This window comes from Taudactylus pleione, unplaced genomic scaffold, assembly GCF_031769625.1.
Source record: "Taudactylus pleione unplaced genomic scaffold, aTauple2 ptg000216l, whole genome shotgun sequence".
NCBI lineage: Eukaryota > Metazoa > Chordata > Amphibia > Anura > Myobatrachidae > Taudactylus > Taudactylus pleione.
Window position 1 is genome coordinate 3,440,635 of NW_028284618.1, and position 20,926 is coordinate 3,461,560.

General features: G+C 45.4%; 1 protein-coding gene across 1 annotated transcript in view; it reads right to left on the reverse strand.

Moving 5' to 3' along the window:
* Positions 1 to 20,926, reverse strand: part of LOC148517455 (macrophage mannose receptor 1-like) — a 241,604-nt gene that overhangs the window by 13,157 nt on the left and 207,521 nt on the right. Inside the window, exon 27 of the mRNA XM_088478643.1 lies at positions 15,199 to 15,315. Within this exon, the coding sequence (XP_088334769.1) occupies positions 15,199 to 15,315 (117 nt within the window). The remainder of the gene's footprint in view (positions 1 to 15,198; positions 15,316 to 20,926) is intronic.

Consider the following 20,926-nt stretch of genomic DNA (forward strand, 5'->3'; position numbering starts at 1 on the left):
GTCGGCTGTCGGTATAATGTCAGCCGGCTTCCCGATTGCATCCCTGCCTCAGTGTGGCTGCTGGCACCTCAGCAGATCTATCCTTAAGGCCTGTGGCTAGAGAAAAATCTTCAAACTCAGCTGCATCCCATCAGGTGGAGGAATATTGTTGGTAGTTGCCATGTTGGCGTGCCCCAGCAGAAAAGTATATACAATGCTGTTTCAATCCACTTGATATCTATGCAATCCTTATCCTTTTCTTGTCACTATAGGTTTTCTCATAATCTTGAGCTCTTGCACCATCAATAACAAGCATCATTTGTGGGCTTAGGCACTTCTGACACCATGTTTCAGATGTATTAAATGAAGACAGACACTGCATGTTAGTTCCAGGTAGCCATGTTGTTCATAGCCAGCACATAACATAAAAGCCACACCCATATCACCAGTAGCTGCACCTTATAAAAGTCTACATAGCACCACTAGGTGGTGCCAAATACAGAAGATTAACATTACACTAACAACCATGTCGAAGGCTTTTTCAGCATCCAACAACAAAATAGCTCTAGATGGAGGATTGGGTATTTGATTTGTGGCAGATATTAACCACATAAGATCTCCCTGATAGAAATCCTGTTTGGTCATGATGTATTATGTTGGGTAAAATCAATTTTATCCCATCAAAATTGTATAATCTATATTTAGATGCGATATAGGTCTATAAGAGCCTGGATTGCTCATTTCCCTTCCAGGTTTTGAGATAAGTTTGATAGTGGCCAAATTGAAATACAAGGGCATAACATTGTTGTCTAGAATATAATTGAATAATGTAGTCAATGTAGGAACAATCCTTGGGGACAGGAGTTTGTAAAAATCAGCTGTGAGGCCATCGGGTCCCGATGCCTTCCCCAGTTTCAATTTGGCAATTGAAGTTTTAACCTCCAGTTCTGTAATAGGCATCACTAGAGCATATCTAGATTGGGTTGAGGCCGTGGGTATGGGTAAATTGTCCCAGAAAGAAGAATTGTTAGAGGGAGAGTCAATTGGCTGTGTATAAATATTCATATAATATTATTTCATTGTTTCAGTAATTTGTGTGCTAGTTGAGGTAAATGTGCTATCAGGTAATTTTAGAGGGTGTATTAAGGGGGGTGTTGTCCTCTTAGTAAATTGATAAGAAGTTTTCCTGTTTTATTACCAAATTTAAAAAATCTATAATCTTTCCTGAAAATGTATGATGATTCCATTTTGAAAAATAATGCTTCTTGAGACTTTGGCCCTCATTCAGAGGTGCTCGCAAAATGCGAGCGCTCGTTCTGAATGTGGGCGGCCGCTTGTATTTTGAAGTGTGGCCTCCTGGTCACTAGATAAGCTGTGGGTTAACACCCACAGCTTTAGTGACCTACCAGCTTGATGGTTGCGATGGTCAAGACCATCGTGACCATCGGGGCTTGCGACGAGACCCTAATGTTGGGTCATGGCAAGCGCAAGCCCCAAGGAGCTTCCTGCTCTGATCAAGCAGGAAGCTCCCCATTGACATCACTGCTGATGTCAGTGCGGTCGCCCACAAAATGGCAGGCGTTCCTTAAGGAACGCCTCCGTTTGTGAAACCACCCCCCCACCACGACCACAAAACGGGGCGAGCTGTCGATCAGCATTGACAGCCGCCCCTTTTGTAGTGAGCTCCGGAGCGAGAGAATTTCTCTCTCGCTCCGGGGCTTGCGCACGCGCAGTGCGGCCGCTGCACGTGCGCAGGGCCTAAACATTGACCAGCTTGCGAGCGCTCAGTGCTTGCGAGCAGGTCTGAATGAGGTCCTTAGTGTTTAGGTATATATCTTTGGTAGTAGGGTTAGGGGTCGTTTGGTAATGTTAAAAAGTATCTGTCAGTCTTTGCTGAGCAGTTAAATAATCAGCAACAATTTTCTTATTAGCTACAACAAATGAAATAACAGCACCTCAAACAACAGCTTTAGATGCCTGCTAGAATAACAACAAATCCTCTTCAAAAGGTGATAGGTTGTTTATTTTATATTCTTCCCATGCTGTCTCTACCCTTGTTTTGGAATTGTAGTGAATGGGATAGACTAGATTGGTAACGCCAAACTTTATAAGGTCCTGAGTCTATGTCGGTATGGAAAGTAAACCATAGCAACGCATGATCCGACATGCTAATAGCTTCTATCTCAGCTTCCGAAATTAATTAATTCCAATGGTACAGTGCGTCTGACTAAGATAACTACACCTCTTTTTTTTAATTAAATGGTGCAGAGGCTAAAGCTTTCCACTGCAGCATGTTAAGTTTTAGGATCTCATTGGGTAGTAAGTGGGCTTCCTGCAGAAAAAACACGTCTAACTTCAGCTTTGTAATATACAGCAACATTTTTTAACATTTTTGAGGGGAGTTTATACCCCGACATTCCAAGATCCTATTTATAAATTAGTCATCTAATTCAGTTAGAGAGAGAACAGACAGTAAAACTGAGCACCACAATAAAAAACAAGAAAGAGTATTTTCAAAAATTATCCACACAGTTAGAGCAATAGACGGGAGGGAAGGGAGGACATAGTGAGGAGGGGCAAAGGGGGACAACATGAAATAAAAACATATAGAATCAAAGAAAATTAGATTCAGATTTAGATATCGTTATACAGTGAGTAAGTAAGTACCTCAGGAATACAACCTATCAAAATTTTTCAAAACAATTCGGTACATACTCCAGAACTGCACCGATCCAGTAATATATAAAAGTACAAATACAATAATATCACAAATGAAAAAAAAAAAGACTATTTTTGGAAGCAGCAAAACCTCCCCAGCATACCTTCAAATATTAGACACAAGATGCAAAAAGGCAAGGGGGGGGGCACGAATTTACAGCACGTTGTTATCCGAGATCAACACCTCAATAAATATCATATAACATCAATTATATCAGAGCATTCATCAAGATAGCTATATGTAACGCGTAGCTTCAGGACGCATTAGAAGTGGTACCATGTGCAGCTGCAATACAGTCTCTACTTCCTCTAGGAACGCTCTTGCATCCTCCATGGTTGTAAAATCTATAAATGAGGATCCATTATAGATCCGTAATTTAGCAGGATAGAGCAAATTTTTTCCCGCGGACAATCAGCTGCGCACAGACAGGAGAGAAGTATTTCCTCGCCTTCATAAACTCCGTGGAATAATCTTTGAATTAGGACAATTTATTACTATCCCATATATACGTGTGCATTGTCTGCGGGAAGCACTCCAGAAAGTCTCCTTATGTAAATAGTTCAGACACCTGAACAGTACTACCCGGGGTCTGGCATTCACTTGTGTGCGCTTGTGCCCAATTCTGTGTGCGCGTTCAATTACTAAATCTTGGATTTGCAACAGTGACGGTAACGTGCTACTGATGAATTCAATTAACTCAGGTCCTTTCACTGACTCAGGAAGGCAAACAAGTCTAAGATTATTCCTCCTAGACCTATTTTCCAGGTCATCCAATTTGTTCCATATCTGGTGTTGTGATTTAATTTGGGTGGCTTGAGATTTTTTCAGTTGGGAAACATCAGCAAATAACTCTGTGTTCAGTATTCTGCTGCTGTTTTGTGAGCTGAGAGATCTGTCCTGCTATGCTAGCAGTTTGTGCCTTTAGTAAGGGACCCATAGCCTCTCTTATTGCTGTAATCATGTCCCCGTATGTGACTGGTGTGTCGGAGCCAGGGAGTACCTGTTCTGGTGAGGATGTGATGGATGGAGCACTGACAGGGTCTCCTATGCTAGCATCTCTCAAACCATGATCTGCGGAGGCACGATCAGGGGACGAGGAGGGTGTATTGCTGTGGTCTCCGGCGTCCGGCGCCATTTTGGAATCCTCCCTCCAGCTTTGCCTGTTTTTATGGGGCATGAGAGGTAGGAAATACCCTTCCATATACTACGCTGTGGTCTCGGGAGGCAGCACTGCTCTCCAGGTGGTTTATGGAGGCCATGACGTGGCGTGAAATAGGGTGAGCAGATCGGCGTTAGCGGAGCTGTTCTGTCCCGCTGCACACATGCCGGAGCCGGAACCGAAAGCCTTCCACCCAGATGTAATCTTTTTTGAGACCAGCATCGTAACTGTGGTCCAGCGCTGGCACAACCTCTACAGACTACAATGTTCCTGGGTCCTGGCTTTAAGTTCTTACACTACATAGATTTCGTGATTTCCACTTATACTGGCTTATAGGGGCTGATCCCATTTGGACACGGTGCTGATGCCGGATGCTGTTGAGCGATATGTTTTTCTTCTGCACATGCCTCTAATTACACGCATCCTGAGTCCGTGCACACAGAGTCGGTGATACGATTGGGACGCGCTGCCTCAGAAATGTCTTGAAAAGTTATTGGACATCCCTTAGCAGTGACAGGGAGGTGGCTAAGCAGGCGCACGGATATACTTCGTGCTATAGAGAATGTTAAGGGTGTGTCACTGTATAGTGGCTGCAAACTCAGATGCACAATCGCTCCCATTGCAGGCCCTACTCTGATGGCCAAACTGCTATGGGGCTGGTGTAAGTTACAATGGATCGACCGATGGTTGCATCCAAAGAGGCACCAAGTGGATGGGCTTGTAGCAGATCTTGTATTAAGTCAGAGGCGTGTGACTGGCAAAAAATGCAGACACGGGCGCCGCTGCATGTGATGCAGAATCAGGCCCCATAAAGTGCTATAATTTGATACAGTAGCACATTATAATATATCTTTTGGTATAATGGCCTATTAAAATATAATGAAGTCAGACGCTGGGAAATCCATTATTCACTATAGAAGAACCTCTGAGAGCAGTGACTCATCTTGTAATGATCAATCAAATATCTAAAAGGGGTTTAGGAACAGTAAGAAAAAAAATAACTTGTAGTCTATAAAATACATTAAATACCAATAGACATTTGGTGCATGCCCCAGCATCAGGAAATGAGCCCTGAGATGTGATAAAATATGTTACTTTTCAGAAGGTGTTCACAGTTTCTTTAATTATTACTGATTCTGGATCTTGGTGATCCTCCTTGTACCTACATAGATATTTGGTGATTTGCTGTATGTGCTGGTATTCTATGCCTGTCTGTTATCGCCACCTCGATGTTCCAGTGCTACCTCTAACTTTACAATATAATCATCCCCTGTTCCCCCATAAGCCACTACCCTTTTCCTAATCTCCTTCATGGTTGACAACATCTCAATCTCTTTTGTTACCCAACCCCTGCTGGGAGTTATCCACAACTCCTTCTCCACAATCCACCTCTTCATATGTGGCTAAGAGCAGTCTTGAGCGCACAGTATGTCCTATTCATTATGTTAATTATCAGGGTCCTGACCCCGATAATTAACATTCTGATTCGCCATGGCTACTGGAGCAATTCATCATTGCTCCGGCGTGGTGACAGCTGATACGATATCCCCTGTCGGAGCAGGGCGCACAAGCGTCCCGATGTCTGGCAGAAGGAGCTGGACAGGGGCGGAGGGATTCAAAAGGATCCCCCATCGCAACCCGGACCTCCTTCCCATAGGGAAGGAGTAGGTTGTGATGCCGGATCTGAAGATGGTGAATGCTACTGCACTCAAGCTCCGAAAATATTGTATTTTTTGAGCTTAATGAATTCTGTCTGGGGACAGCAGGCCATTCCACAATAGGAAGGTAAGAAGGAGATATCTGTGATATCTCCTGCTTTACCTTCTTGATGAATGGCCTGATAACTTAAGTTTTACAATTGCAGGTGAAAATGTGTTTGTAGCTTTTGCAGTTATTCGGATGGATATGGTTTAAAATGTTCTCAATAAAAGGAAAATAAGTTAAAAAAAATAAATTTTTCTATGGACTACTGATATTGATCGCCTGACTGTCTTGGAAAATATCATACAAGCCTGTATTCATGTTTGCTTAAAAGAGATAACACCAACATTGTGTTTACTTAAAGAGAAGAATTCACTCACTACTGGTCAACCCAACCTGGGGCATCAGAAGTCAAAGAACACAGATGCATCAGCAGTTTTGCTTACTTATTTACTAACGGACCAAACCCATTAAATGCATTATTGTATATTGTCACTGCCCATGTCCATGCATCATCGAATGAAAAATCTTTATTGTAATGTACATGTTAACACCCATTCTGTTGTTTTATGTAATTAAGGGTATAAAATCCCTCTTTCTCTGGTACACTGCCAAAATTCTCCTTGATTTCTCATTATGCTAAGCCCCACAAATCTCTGCCGAGAATGGTGGAGTTATTGCTTTAATAAATCCTATGTTCTGTATCACAAGTAGACGGTCCAAGAATTTATACTCAACATGATGAATAGGCCCCAATGTGACTAAATGTTCATATTAGGGGTGTGCACCGGCCACTTTTTGTGTTTTGTGTTTTGTTTTTGGATCTGGATTGGTTTTGCCAAAACCACCCTTCCGTGTTTTGGGTTCTGTGTTTTGTGTTTTGGATCTGTATTTTTTTGAAAAAAAGCATAAAAACAGCTAGAATCACAGAATGTGTTGGTTTTTCTGCTCCTATGCTATTATTAACCTCAAAAACCTTAATTTCCACTCATTTCCAGTCTATTCTGAACACCTCACACCTCACAATAGTGTTTTTATGTCCAAAAGGTTGCACCGAGGTAGCTGGATGACTATGCTAAGTGATACGAGTGGGCGGCACAAACACGTGGCCCATCTAGGAGTGGCACTGCAGTAGCAGACAGGATGGCAGTTTGAAAAACTAGGCCCCAAACAGTACATAATGCAAAGAAAAAAAAGTGGTGCAAGATGGAATTGTCCTTGGGACCTCTCACCCACCCTTATGTAGTATAAACAGGAAATGCTCACTTTAACAAACCAATCATTTCAGCGCCAGGGTTTGCCACACGACGATTGGTTCGTTTGGGCCCCCACAAAACAAGCTGGCAATTAATCTGTCCCTGCACAAACTGGCTCTACGGAGGCAAGATGACGTCCTCATCCTCCTCATTCACCGATTCCTCACCCTTTTCAGTGTTGTGTACATCCTCATCCTCACAGAGTATTAATTCGTCCCTGCTGGAATCCACCACCACAGGTCCCTCTGTACGTTCTGGAGGCTGGTCTCCCTGGAAGAGTTGAGAATTCATTTTTATGAACATCATCTTCTCCACATTTTGTTGAAGCAACCACCTACGCCTTTCGCTGACAAGTTTCCCGGCTGCACTAAACACTCTTTCGGAGTACACACTGGAGGGGGGGCAACTCAGGTAAAATAGAGCCAGTTTGTACAGGGGCCTCCAAATTGCCTCTTTTTCCTGCCAGTACAGGTACGGACTGTCTGACATGCCTATTTGGATGCTGTCACCGATGTAATCCTTTAACAGACAGACGCACGCTTGTCGCTGCTGCTTTGAGGATTCAGGTGCGGCTACTGCGCATACATTTCACACACAAACACAGAAAAAAAGAACATTATTTTATTTTTGTTGGAGCGCACTTTGGGGGTTACACCACCCTTTAACAGACAGATGCACACTTGTCGCTTTTGCTTTGAGGATGCAGGTGCGGCTACAGCCCACACATTTCACAAAGACAGAAAAAAAAATAAGAATTTTTTATTTTTTTTGGAGTGCACTTTGGGAGTTACAGCACCCTTTAACGGACAAGCCAGCCGACCCTTTACTTATGATACAGGCACACGCTTGGCGCTGCTCCTTTGTTGATGCACGTGCAGCCACAGTGCACACAATTCACAAACACAGAAAATAATTCATCCACCATTCTGTCAGTGGTGACAGTATCATATGCAGCGACAGTAGACATGCCAGAAATTGTTGGCATGTCCTTCAGTCCGGACCAGATGTCCAAACCGGCCCTTGACTTATGACACAGGCGCATGCTTGGCGCTGCTGCTGTGTTGATGCACGTGCGGCTACTGCGCATACATTTCGCACACAAACACAGAAAAAAAAGAATTGTTTATTTTTTGTGGAGTGCACTTTGGGGGTTACACCACCCTTTAACAGACTTATGGGACACAGGCGCACGCTTGGCGCTGCTCCTTTGTTGATTCACGTGCAGCCACAGTGCACACAATTCACAAACACAGAAAATATTTTTTTATTTTGTTTGGAGTGCACTTTGGGGGTTACACCACCCTTTAACAGACAAGCCAGCCGGCCCTTTACTTATGACACAAGCGCACGTTTGGCACTACTTTGTTGATGAACGTGTGGCTACTGCGCACACAATTCACAAACACAGGAAAAAAAAATATTTTTTTTGCACTTGGGGGGAGCACCCCTGATGGACAGAGCACCCCCTGGACAACACTACAGCACCCTTTTAGGACTGGGACACTGCACAGGACTTTGGAGTGGACACAGCCCCTATGGACAACTGACTGCACAACACAGCCCAGCCAGCCTCTATGGACTTTGGAGTAGACAAAGCCCCTATGGACAACAGCAGCACAGCACAACACAGCCAGCCCCTATGGACTTTGGAGGAGTGGACACAGCCCCTATGGACAACAGCAGCACAGCACAACACAACACTATACTGCACTACACTACACTACACAGCCAGCCCTAACTCCCACCGTCCCTCTTCCCTGTCCACAGCCGAGTGAGAAAATGGCACCGACGCGGGTACCTTATATAGAATCCAAAACCCGCGAGACCCGGAAGGCGGGATGATTACGTTTTGCCTCGATTTCAGATCAGAGTCAGGCGGGAAAAGTCGAGCCTGACTCGGATCGGCCTCGGATCGGGGGAACTCGGGGGGGTTCGGATTTCAGAAATCCAAACGCGCTCACCCATAGTTCATATGGCTGCAAACATAAGTAATTCTTTACACGCTACTCAAATCAGCTGTAAATACACCTGCAATGTGTGCATGGAGCAAAATGCAGATATTGAAATTAAAATATGGAGTGTGCTACCTCCATAATGCTCCTATAGGGATGCATTTGACTATACCAACATGGCCACTGGTTTGGTCTTCTGAGCATATGCGGAGCCATCTTTTCACTGTGTAAGAAGAACGCCATAGTGGAAACACAGACTGTGATATACCCTCCAAGAGAAACCTGCCAAGGCATACAACTACCCGCTAAATGCACAGCTACACACGGGCTGTAGTCAGGATACTGCCGATATCCGGACACTTACATCATCGAAATACCAACCCCTATCATTAGCCACACTACTAAATCCCGACACCTGGCTTACCGAACGAAGGTAAGCCAGGTATCATAGCGTATACCCGCAGTGGGGGGAGGGTTAGGTCTAGAGACCCCCCAGAGGGGACTTAGGTTGAGGCACCTCCCGGGAGGGTATGGATAGGGAAAGTGGGAGTTAGGCACTCCCTCCCCCCCCCCCCCCCCGGGAGGGTTAGGTTTTGGGTGCAGGGAGGGGGGGATAGGTTTAGGCACTAACGGGGGTAGGTAAGGGTTAGGCACTAAGGGGGAAGGTTAGGGTTAGGCACCACCAAGGGAGGTTTAGGGTTAGGGTAGGGAGAGGATTTTCGATCCATTGGGCTGCCGCTGTCGGTATTTGATCCAGTGGCTAAACAACCGCTGACATTCCACTGAGTGTATGTAACTGAGCATGGCTGTACAAACACACGGCTACGCAACAGACCAAATTACTGGCTAAGGGTCTGATTCAGAGATGGTCACAGAACATATAGCTGCTGCGTCTTGTACACAGTAGCGATGTGTAAATATGCTAATGTTGCAGGAGGCGTCTGAAGGGAAAAGACGCCGCCTTTCAACATCTGCAATCCGAGTGCCATTACTGAAGATGCAGCATCAGATCACCCGTTTCCAGCAATGCCCATCTGAGTAAGGTGAAGCTTTCTCAGGGCCTGATTCAGCAAGGATCGCGGTTGCTAATACGCATGCAATTGGCCAATTGTTGCGATCTGCACATGCATTGCATTGTTTGTGTGCGAACTAGCCACTGTGATCAGGACTGTGATCATCAGAGGCTAGGCAGACATATCGCAGAGTGATTGACAGGAAGTGCCATATGTGGGTGGTGATGGGGGGTGGTTGGGGAAACACAAACGTGCCATTGCGTTTGAACGCCATTGCATGGGCATGCATAAATTATCCACTGCGATGCTTTGCGCAGCCTGAGAGCGTGCACTGAAGTTAGCAATTTCTGAGGTAAGGTGGGCGTCCCTGTGTAGTGCTGCAACGGCATAGCAATCGCAATGAATTAGCATACTATTACAGTGAGACTGCGTGCGTAGTCACTATTGCATTCGCAGTTGCGATCCATAATGAATCAGGCCCTCAGTCTGGCTGCTACCTGCGAGGCCAGGGAATCTGTGTCCCTGGAATTGGCACTCCCAGTAAAAGAGGGTGACATGCCACGTTTCCGGGAATGCAGACCAGCACCACCCCATCTCCGCCCCCAAACTCATCTGCATGTCAATCGTGCTGCGTCTTGGCACTGCATGCGATCGCGCAGGACTCATCCTGCACATGCACAGACCAGGTCCTGCACAGGCTCTCTACCACCGGAAATGCACGTAAATCATCGGGTTTAGCACATTACTGAAACTGGCTCTAAGTCCTGAGCTGACTAGTACATTTGGTGAATCCGCTGGTGTATACTATTTACGCTGCTTACCACCTCCATATAGTACACACATATCAACAGGTTATGGGCCCAGCATGCAAATGCCATAGACGTGTCAGCACAGAGTGTGTCAGTATAAAGGATTAGCACAGAGTGTTTCAGCACAGTGTCAGCACAGAGTGTTAACCAGAGAAGCTGCATGTCAGTACGAAACATGTATACCGGAGCTCAGGGGCTGGCTGGCAACTTTCAGCCAGGGGGGCAAACACAAGCAAGTGGCCCCAGCTTTACTACCATAATTTAGGAACTTGGCCCGATAGGGTAATGCCATTTCCAGATTCAGTTTATTTAAGGGCACACAGTGCATATATATCCTCACACTAAATTTATTTCAACCTTGCTTCCTCTGTTTGGCTGCACCTAATTGGTAAGCAAAGGCCAGAGCTCCAAATAGCAAAATAGGATCAGGGGAGCACATAGAGGAAGGAAAGGAAGAAATTAAGCAGGTAAAATATTTAGGGAGACTGTGGATACACACCAATATTTTATTTTTATACATAATATATATACACACACGTCACTCTGGGAACAAGTCTCTCCATATGCACCTTAATGAAGTGCCCCTTGTACAGTTTCCCCTTATGCAGGCCCCCAGTAGTACCCCTTACACAGTACCCCGGGTAGTGGTCCTCCATTAGTTCCCCTTATACAGTGCCCCCAGTAGTGGTCCCCCTTCTGCAGGCCCCCAGTAGTGCCCCTTCTTATGCACACACCCAGTAGTGATCCCCCCTATGCAATGCCCCCTGTAGTGGTCCCCCCTATGCAGGCCGCCAAGAGTGCCCTTTCTTATGCAGGCCCCCAGTAGTGATCCCCCCTATGCAGTGCCCCTTATACAGTGCCCCCTGTAGTGGTCCCCCCTATGCAGGCCCCCAGTAGTGCCCTTTCTTATGCAGGCCCCCAGTAGTGATCCCCCTATGCAGTGCCACTGCAGGCCCCAAGTAGTGATTCCCCCCTATTCAGTGTCCCCAGGAGTGGTCCACCTTATCCCGACCCTAGTAGTACACTTTATACAGTGCACCAGTAGTTGTCCTCCTTATTCAGGACCCCAGTAGTGATCCCCCTATGTAGTGCCCCAGGGCCAGCAATGGTCCTCCCTGTGCAGTGGCCCCAGTAGTAAGCCCCTTATAAAGCGCCCCAGTAGTAGTCCCCCCCATGCAGTGCCCTTTATATAGTGCCCCCAGTAGAAGTCCCCCTATGCAGTACCCCCAGTAGTTCCCTTTATATGGTGCCCCCAGCAATAGTCCCCCCTATGCAGTGCCCCCAGTAGTAGTCCTCCCCCCAGTAGTAGTCTCCCCATGCAGTGCCCCCAGTAGTAGTCCCCCCAACGCAGTGTCCCCAGTAACAGTCCCCGCCCGATGCAGTGCCCCCAATAGTAGTACTCCCCCTCCAGTAGTAGACCCCAGTAGTGGCGCCCCCCGCAGACACACACAAACGTAAAAAAAAAAACAACACTTACCTGATTCCCCGCTCCGGCTACTGCTCCCGCCGCTGCCACCCGCACCTCAATCCTCACGTCGGGCCGGGCCCTCTGCATAATGGGAGAGATGTCATGACACCATGACATCTCTCCCATTATCCACTGCAGGAGCCGGAAGGATGGAGCTCATGAATGAGCTCCAGCCCGGGTCCGGCAGTGGGCGCAGCAGTCAATGAGAGTGTCTGACTCTCATTGACTGCTAATTAAAATAAACAAACAGCCGCCAGCACTGACAGCTGTGTGTTACACTACTACTGCCTCTAGAGTGCAGCGGCGGTCCCAGTGCTGCACAATTATACCGGCGTGGGGGGCGATTGACACCCTGCCCCCCTACCCAGACTGCCACTGCCGCAGCTCCATCCTTGATGGGTTTCATTAAACTGAAAGTTGCAGAGATTACACGACATGGAACTTTGCAATGGAAATACAATTAAAGCGTGAGAGGTTGTGGAAAGTTACAGTTGATCCAGGTGACTGTCCGAACTGAAATGATATAAAAAGAGCCTTGAGAACAATTGGCTTACATGTTGAATAACACATGTATGCTATCATAAATGAGAAAATGTCAGCCAAAGACATGTGGACAGCACTGCAGGCAGCATATGAGAACTGGGGTCTGATGAGAAGAATTATGAGGCTGTACTGTATAATACCAAGTTGAATAAATGCACAAGTATCAGTGACTACATTGACAAAATTATCCCAGCAGTTAATGTTTGTAGAAAGCCAAGCAGATGATGAGGAGATCGCTATGTCAATGCTACAGAACTTAACACCTAAATTTGAGCGGCAGTACCAGTAGTGTGCTTTGCACGGGGCCACGGCAATAAAGGGGCCAGCAGCATTATCAGAGAGCAGTACAGTACTAATAATGAGTCAAAATGACTTAATACAATACGCTGCGGCTGGCCACGGGCCGTAATGAAGTTGGAGGCGGTCCTGCTGGAATAGAGGACAAAGCCCCTCCCATTCATATCCTCTACTTGTCACTCTACACTAGTGTGAAAATTTATGTACATAATCCGTCTCCCTCAGCTCCTTCACTAGAGCCCCCACCTCTCCTCTCCTCTGTCTATTGTACTACACCCTCCTATCCCTGACCAAGACCCCACCCCCTAACCCTGTGTCCCTGTCGCCTCCTGTCCTCTGTCTATTCTTCTACACCATCCTATCCTTGCCAGAGACCCCGTCCCCTAACCTAGAGTCCCGCTCCTTCTTCTCCGGTCTAGTTCTGTCTCTACTTTCCTGTGTCATGGAGCTCAACAGGGACCACATAGCTCTTCTTTCTGGACAAGTAAGTGTTTTAGTGTTATCTAGGGGACTGGTATATTTTTGCAATGGGGAGGGGTGTATATTTTCTGGGGGTGAGGGCCGTTGATGTGTGTTTTAATTCTGTCTGTGGTGGGGGTGATGTATTAATGTAGTGCGTGTGTGGAGGCTGGTGTATTCATTTTATGTATATTTGTGTGTGAGGGATGTATAACTTATATATGGGTCACTAATGGTTTCTGCATTATCTGGCGGTCACTGTGATGCTTTCAACATTATATGGCGAATATTGATGGTCTGCTTTATATGGTGCTCATCGCAACACTCTCTTCATTATCAGACAGTCATTGTGATGCTCTTGGCAGTTTATGGTGGGCATTGATGGTCTGTGTATTGTATGGTGATCACTGCGATGCTCTCTGTATTATATGGTGGTCACTTCAATGTTCTCTGCATTATTTGGCAGTTACGTCAATGGTCATTGTATTAAATGGTGGGGACTGCGATGTTCTCTGTATTATATGGTGGTCATAGTAATGCTCGCTATATTATATGGTGATTACTGCAACACTGAGCATTATATGGTGCTACTGATACCCTGTGTGCTTTGAAGACACGGCCCGTTCCCCACAAGACTACGTCTACTTTTTCGGCATGCACCTATGGCATGCGCACAAACTCCCTTATTTGCAATGTGTGTGTGTGGAGGACCCAAAGCATTTTGCTGCACCTGGCTAGAAGCTAACACAGCAAAGTTAACTACATGTATTGTCAGAACAAAACTGTTACAGTTCCAGGAGTGTGTGCCAGTTAAGTGCTGATATGGCTACAAATGTGTCCTCTTACATCCTTGCCGATTGTGATAGAAATGTACACATGCATCGCACCATGTGATTACTCGCTGCAGTTTACGCTATGGTACTCTATGGCGCGCACGGCGATCGCACCATGCCATCCTATGGAGTTGCAGGTGTGAATGCAGTGTACGTATCCGCTCATGGGCGCATGCCTCGCTCCACGTATGGTGCAATTTGCCGCGTACATAGCAAAGATGCAAGAGGACACAACTGTACTACACATTAAATTTGAGAAGCCCAGAAAATTTAGGTGCAGGTGTTTTGTATGTCATAAAATAGGGCACAAAGCATTTGAATGTAAACTGAAGAATGTGAATTCTATGCAAAGTAAAAAGTGCAACAACAAAGATAAGTCAGTTTTAAGTGTCACAGAAAACTTTGTTGATATATTGACTCAGGTGCAACTAGACATTTCAGCTTCAATAAAGAGTGGTTCATTTTACTGACCACGTGTGATCAAAGGAATAGAAAATGAAGTGCTTAGAGCAACAAAAGATGGGAAAGTCACTACTCGCTTGAATATAGGAACTAAAACTAAAATCACAGAAATCCAAGATGTGCTTTATGTACCAGTTATGGGGACAAACCTCAAAGTCCAGTTCACAAAAGGAAAGTGCATCTTTCAGAACAAAAGAGGGACTGTAATAGCAAAATTATCTCTTGATAATTAATCTTGATAAAATTCACTTGAAAATACTATTGGGCATGTTGGTAAACAAGATTGTAATATGTCAACTATCAACCCATGCATGTGGTCTTCCAAACTCACTAACAGGTCCCAGTAAAGCCAGAAGGTAACATAATGTTGGACACATGGTCAACACAGCCTAAACTAGTACAACCTACCAGTTTGGCCAAATTGGACACAGATCCTATTGCAACTCATGTCGCGTGGCATGATTGGCCAGCTTGTGTTATTTCAAGATGTGCAAAAAAACACTGATATGCAACATTAAATTAGCAATGTCTCAGAAAGGCTACTGTACCTTCTACATTCTTATAAAGTCCCACCCAGAACGACCTTTTTCTGTCCTGGAGTTTCTCAAGATGGTGGAATATGAAATCTGACTCAACTGAATCTTCAACTGAAAGTAAATTGCCTCCTAAAAAAAAAAAAAATTCCCAAATATTAACACATAATAAATTTTACAGTGCATAATTTTGCTTACCTAGATATTTTAACTCACTGGATTGTACCTGCCCTCAAACAACAATAATTAGGACGGAGTGCATTTCATATGCAAGGAGTTAAAGTAAACACCCGAGCCTGTGGGTGTTGGTCACTAGACAAGAAGGGGCTAGTTGTTTAGTGAGGTAGTGTTGTGGGGTGGGGTTAGGTTTGGTTAGCCTATAGGATTGGCAGAGAGTGGGTCAGTGCTATTTCAGAGTTGCTGCTTGGCAGCCATTTTATAGAAATTTCTCTGGTTGGCTGTTTCCCGCCCTCCCTCCCTTATTCATTAAGTTGTTTGGTGTCGGCTTTTCTTTTGGCGGGAAAGAATGGTAGCAGTTGCCATCTGTCTTTGGAGCTTGAGGTGCTCTCCCTTCCAATACATGGCTTAGGCTGATTTTACCCTACTGGGGTCAGCGGCAACCACCTAACCAGGTGTGCCTCACGTCGTGTCATTGGGGTGGGAGGTGGATACCTTGGGTGTGGTAATGGGCTGGCTGCTCGTCTCCCATTTAGAAGATCAGTGTGAGTATGCAGTTGGTGACCTTGCATTGTGGGGCCGTTCTTTCTGCGCCACCATACTTTGTCTGTCTTTCTCTCTTATTCTATTAGTTAGTTCAGTTATACATTAAATAGTTTAATTAGTTTAAAATTAAATAAAGCTGACCTTCCTTTCCCCTTATACAAGTCTCTGTGTCATTATTTCATTGTGACTATGGTTGATGATTTACCCTGCACTGTTAGGAGAGAACACTCATCAGGCGATGGGGAGTTTAATACATTTGTTTTTACAGATGTGTCCTCGCACATCTTTACTTCAGTTGCGCCAAACAGCCCCACTCGGTGCACAAGATCCTGTGAGATTCTACTAGCGCCGGGAATCTTTTTTTTTGCTGAAAATACGTCTCAGTCGCAATGGGATGTGACTAGGAAGCACCAGGAGACTGCTGATTAATTTGATAAGCGACACTTGTATATCTGCGTGCGAGTGAGGAACTGATTCAGCAAGGAACGCACAGATGCAGACGCATGCAACCATCCGCTGCGAGTATATGCTAATAAATGCATATGCACGCAGAATAAGTAGACGCCTAGTAATACACAATACCAGCCACTTCCCTTAACGTGCGTCCTGTAATACCACGCAAGACAGCGGAAACATCGGTAACATCGAGAACCATCAAACACATTAGCATAATAGTGGTTGATTTGACTTCACGCAGGATTTCTGCCACTTCCTGCGTGGAACTAGACCTCAGGCTTCGTCCGTCGCCACAAGGGCTTAAATATGCACACCCCTAAAAAAGCCATCCAAACGCACAGGCCTGCGTTTGCCAGACCACCCCCCACAAACAGCACTTCCTGTCACTCACTGTGCTCTGGGTCTGCGCAACCTCTGCAAACGCAGTTCCCATCGCAGTAGTTAGTACGTGCACGTACAATGCGATGCATGCGCAGGAGGCAACAATTGACCGATTGCGTGCGCCTGCATTCATGCATTACTTGCTGAATCAGGCCCTGAGTCTCTAAATCAGCATACGAAGGGCTATGATCCGATGGCCGCTGCTTTTTTTCCACAACAAGTTCCGTCTACAAGCTCAGTCACACACATATATACAGATATACAAGTGTTGCATATCAAATTAATCAGCAGTCTCCTGGTGCGTCCTAGATGTATACAGGATTCACTAAAGTGCGTGTTTTTAGAAGTGGTGATGTTGCCCATAGCAACCAATCAGATTCTAGCTATTACCACCTAGAAGGTGCTAGATAAATGTAAAGTAGAATCTAATTGGTTGCTATGGGCAACATCTCCACTAGCAGACCCCGAGGTTATTCAAAGCCGTCATATCCCATTACCTCTGAGAGGACCCCGCTATTTGAGCTCACACCCAAGGGTGATAGTGGGTTTATTGTCAACACTCCCTCAAACTCAAAAGGTGTCAATGATTGATTGGCTATTTTATGTAAGAATTTTATACGTATTTAAAAAAAAATAAAATAAAAATTATTGGTATTTATACTAATATATGGCCTTATTGGTCTTTTGTGTTGGGTGTTTTCCTTGGTCAGCGGGTTTTTTCCAGACCAACAACATTACATATTTGGTTAAGAAAAGACTGTTTCTAAACATTCTACTATCAACTCTGGGAAAAAGAAGAATTACATACAACGTATATACTAAGATCGAGTATGATTTCAAGAACTTCGAAGGGAGATTCTAGCGCCTTCTGGTTCATTGTTTGTGCTAAAGTTTTAGGCAGGTGTGGTACAGTACCTTTGAAAAAGCTGCACTTTGGGGCAGGGAAACACGGTAGGGCCACCAAGGATCATCACCCCAACTTTTCTATACTACTGTACATATTGGAGAAACCTTAATGGACTATTGCACTATCCTAATCATATGGAGCCTTAAAGGACCAACATACTGGGAGTAAGCCTGCATACTACAATTTGGGACATTACCATATATGAACACCGTATCTTTTGAGGACGCAGACTATTACTGGATGATCAACATCTAAAAGGGACATCCGTCAATCGGTGATCATTACCATCTATATACAGCGGACTATCCTATGGTGTTTATTTTGGCATCCTAAGTGTTTTTCCTTCAGGAGCTGTGCATATTCAAGCAAAGTATTGACTAAAACTTGTGGGTGAGATCAGTGTCCTTTCTACTGAACAGAAATTAATTTTCTGTATTTTTTACTCTTTGGCACAATCATTTACGTATATGAATAAATTGTATATTTTTGATATGTAGACGCATGCTATACCTTGTCTTTATAATTTTTATGTTCTAACATTTCTAGCACTACTTTTTGTTTATTGTATATATGTTTTGGTATTGAGTGACTATCCCGGTTTTAGTAGTTTCTTGGACAACATACTCATATCAGCGCCTGTGTAGCATCAGTTGGTGCTTTTTTCTGTTTTGTTGTATAAGCACCGTGACTCTTTGGGCAATAGTCCTCTGTGTGTATAAGCACCGTGACTCCTTGGGCAATAGCCCTCTGTGTGTATAAGCACCGTGACTCCTTGGGCAATAGTCCTCTGTGTGTATAAGCACCGTGACTCCTTGGGCAATAGCCCTCTGTGTGTATAAGCACTGTGACTCCTTGAGCAATAGCTTTCTGAGTGTATAAGCACCGTGACTCCTTGGGCAATAGTCATCTATGTGTATAAGCACCGTGACTCCTTGGGCAATAGCCCTCTGTGTGTATAAGCACCGTGACTCCTTGGGCAATAGTCATTGTGTGTATAAGCACCTTGACTCCTTGGGCAATAGCCCTCTGTGTGTATAAGCACCGTGACTCCTTGGGCAATAGCCCTCTGTGTGTATAAGCACTGTGACTCCTTGAACAATAGCCCTCTGTGTGTATAAGCACCGTGAGTTCTCTCTGTGTGTATAAGCACTGTGACTAATTGAACAATAGCCCTCCATGTGTATAAGCACTGTGACTCCTTGGGCAATAGTCATCTGTGTGTACAAGCACTGTGACTCCTTGAACAATAGCCCTCTGTGTGTATAAGCACTGTGACTCCTTTAACAATAGCCCTCTGTGTGTATAAGCACTGTGACTCCTTGGGCAATAGTTCTCTGTGTATACAAGCACTGTGACTCCTTGTGCCATAGCCTACTGTGTACTGTGACTCTGCTGACTGTATCACCACTTAGGGCCCAAAGACAATTCCATCTTGCTCTACCTTTCATTTCTGCCACTACTCTGTGGTAATGTTTCATAGATGTGCTTTAAATTGCGGTGTCAGTGACGCTGCTCTGTCGCTTAGTAACCAGCCAGCTCATTGCAACCTTTGGCCAATAATGGTGCTAACAATTTTGCGAGCTGTGAGTTGGTCTAAATTGACTGTAAATGACTGGTAATTAATGGTATTGAGGTTAATAATACTCTAGGAACAAAAAATAGCCCAAATTGTGTGATTTTTAGCTTTTTTTTGTACATTTTTGTAAAATATCCAAATCCAAATCCAGTCATGGCAAGTTTGGCAAATCCAAATCCAAAACCAGACGACGGACCAGAGCCAAATCCAAATTCAGCCAAAATGGTCCGGTGCACATGCCTAGTTGTTAATGACATTGGCTGTATGTTTGGGGTCGTTGTCCTGCTGCAGAATAAATTTGGAGCCTACAGAAGCCTCCCTGATGGTATTGTATGATGGATAAGTACCTACTTGTATTTCTCAGCATTGAGGACATCATTAATCCAGACTAAATCCCCAACTCCATTTGCTGTAATGCAGCCCCAAACTTGCAAGGAACCTCCACCATGCTTCACTGTGCTTCACTGGAGGTGTGCCAGTAAATTATTCACTGCGATGGCATACGCTGCTTGCGATCTCACTCTCATACCGGAAGGTTAGCAATTTTTAAGATAGACCTTGTGCAAGTGTGTGTGAGGCTCTGATTGTACTCGATGTTACTGATGTTTTCGCAGTCTTGCAAAGTATTACAGATGTGTGTAATCAGGGGTTAAATTGGGCCGAAACTGGGTTCTTCCATCACTTCTATTTGGAGACGGAACCAGTTCCACCTCCTCCGACCCACTTTAGCTCGGCACCGCTGGAAGGCTCCATTTGCTGGGCGCCTGCTGAGATATTGTTACCAGCGGGCACCCAGCTCCCTCCCCACAGCGCCAGCCGGAGGCTGGAGCTCACCCCTGAGCTCCGGCTTCCAGCTCCCACAGTGCACTATGGGAGAGAAGTCATGACGTCTCTCCCATAGTTAGAGGAGCAGCCACCTGGACCAGATGGCAGCAGATGCGGGAGCGGATATTAAGGTAAGTATTAGTTTTTTTTTTATTATTAAGCGGCTTCACTATATGTGGCATTACTACTGGGGCACTACTACTGGGGGCATTACTCTGGGCACTACTACTGGGGGCATTACTCATGGGACTTTACTATTGGGGGCATTACTCAGGGGGCATTACTATTGGGGACATTACTCAGGGGGCACTACTACTGGTGGCATTACTCAGGGGGCATTACTATTGGTGGCATTACTATTGGTGGCACTACTACAGGGGGCATTACTACTAGGGGAACTACTACAGGATGATTACTAATGGGGGCATTGCATAGAGGGCACTCCCATTAGGGGGCTCTGCGTAAGGGGCACCACTACTGAGGGGACTGAAGGGGCACTACCACTACTGAGGGCACTGCATAAGGGGCACTACCACTACTGTGCGCTCTGCATAAGGGGCACTATCATTGTGGACACTGCAGTGGCACTACCACTACTAGGAGCACTGCATAAGGGGCACCGCTGCTGAGGGCACTGCATAAGAGGCACTACTACTGTGGGCACTATTACAGGGGGATTACTAATGGGGCATTGTATAAGGGGCACTATCACTACTGTGGTCTCTGCATAAGGGGCACTACCACTGTGGGCACTGCAAAAGGGGCACTACCACTACTGGGGGCACTACCACTACTGGGGGCACTGCATAAGGGGCACTATCACTACTGGGGGCACTGCATAAGGGGAGCTACCACTACTGTGGGCTCTGCATAAG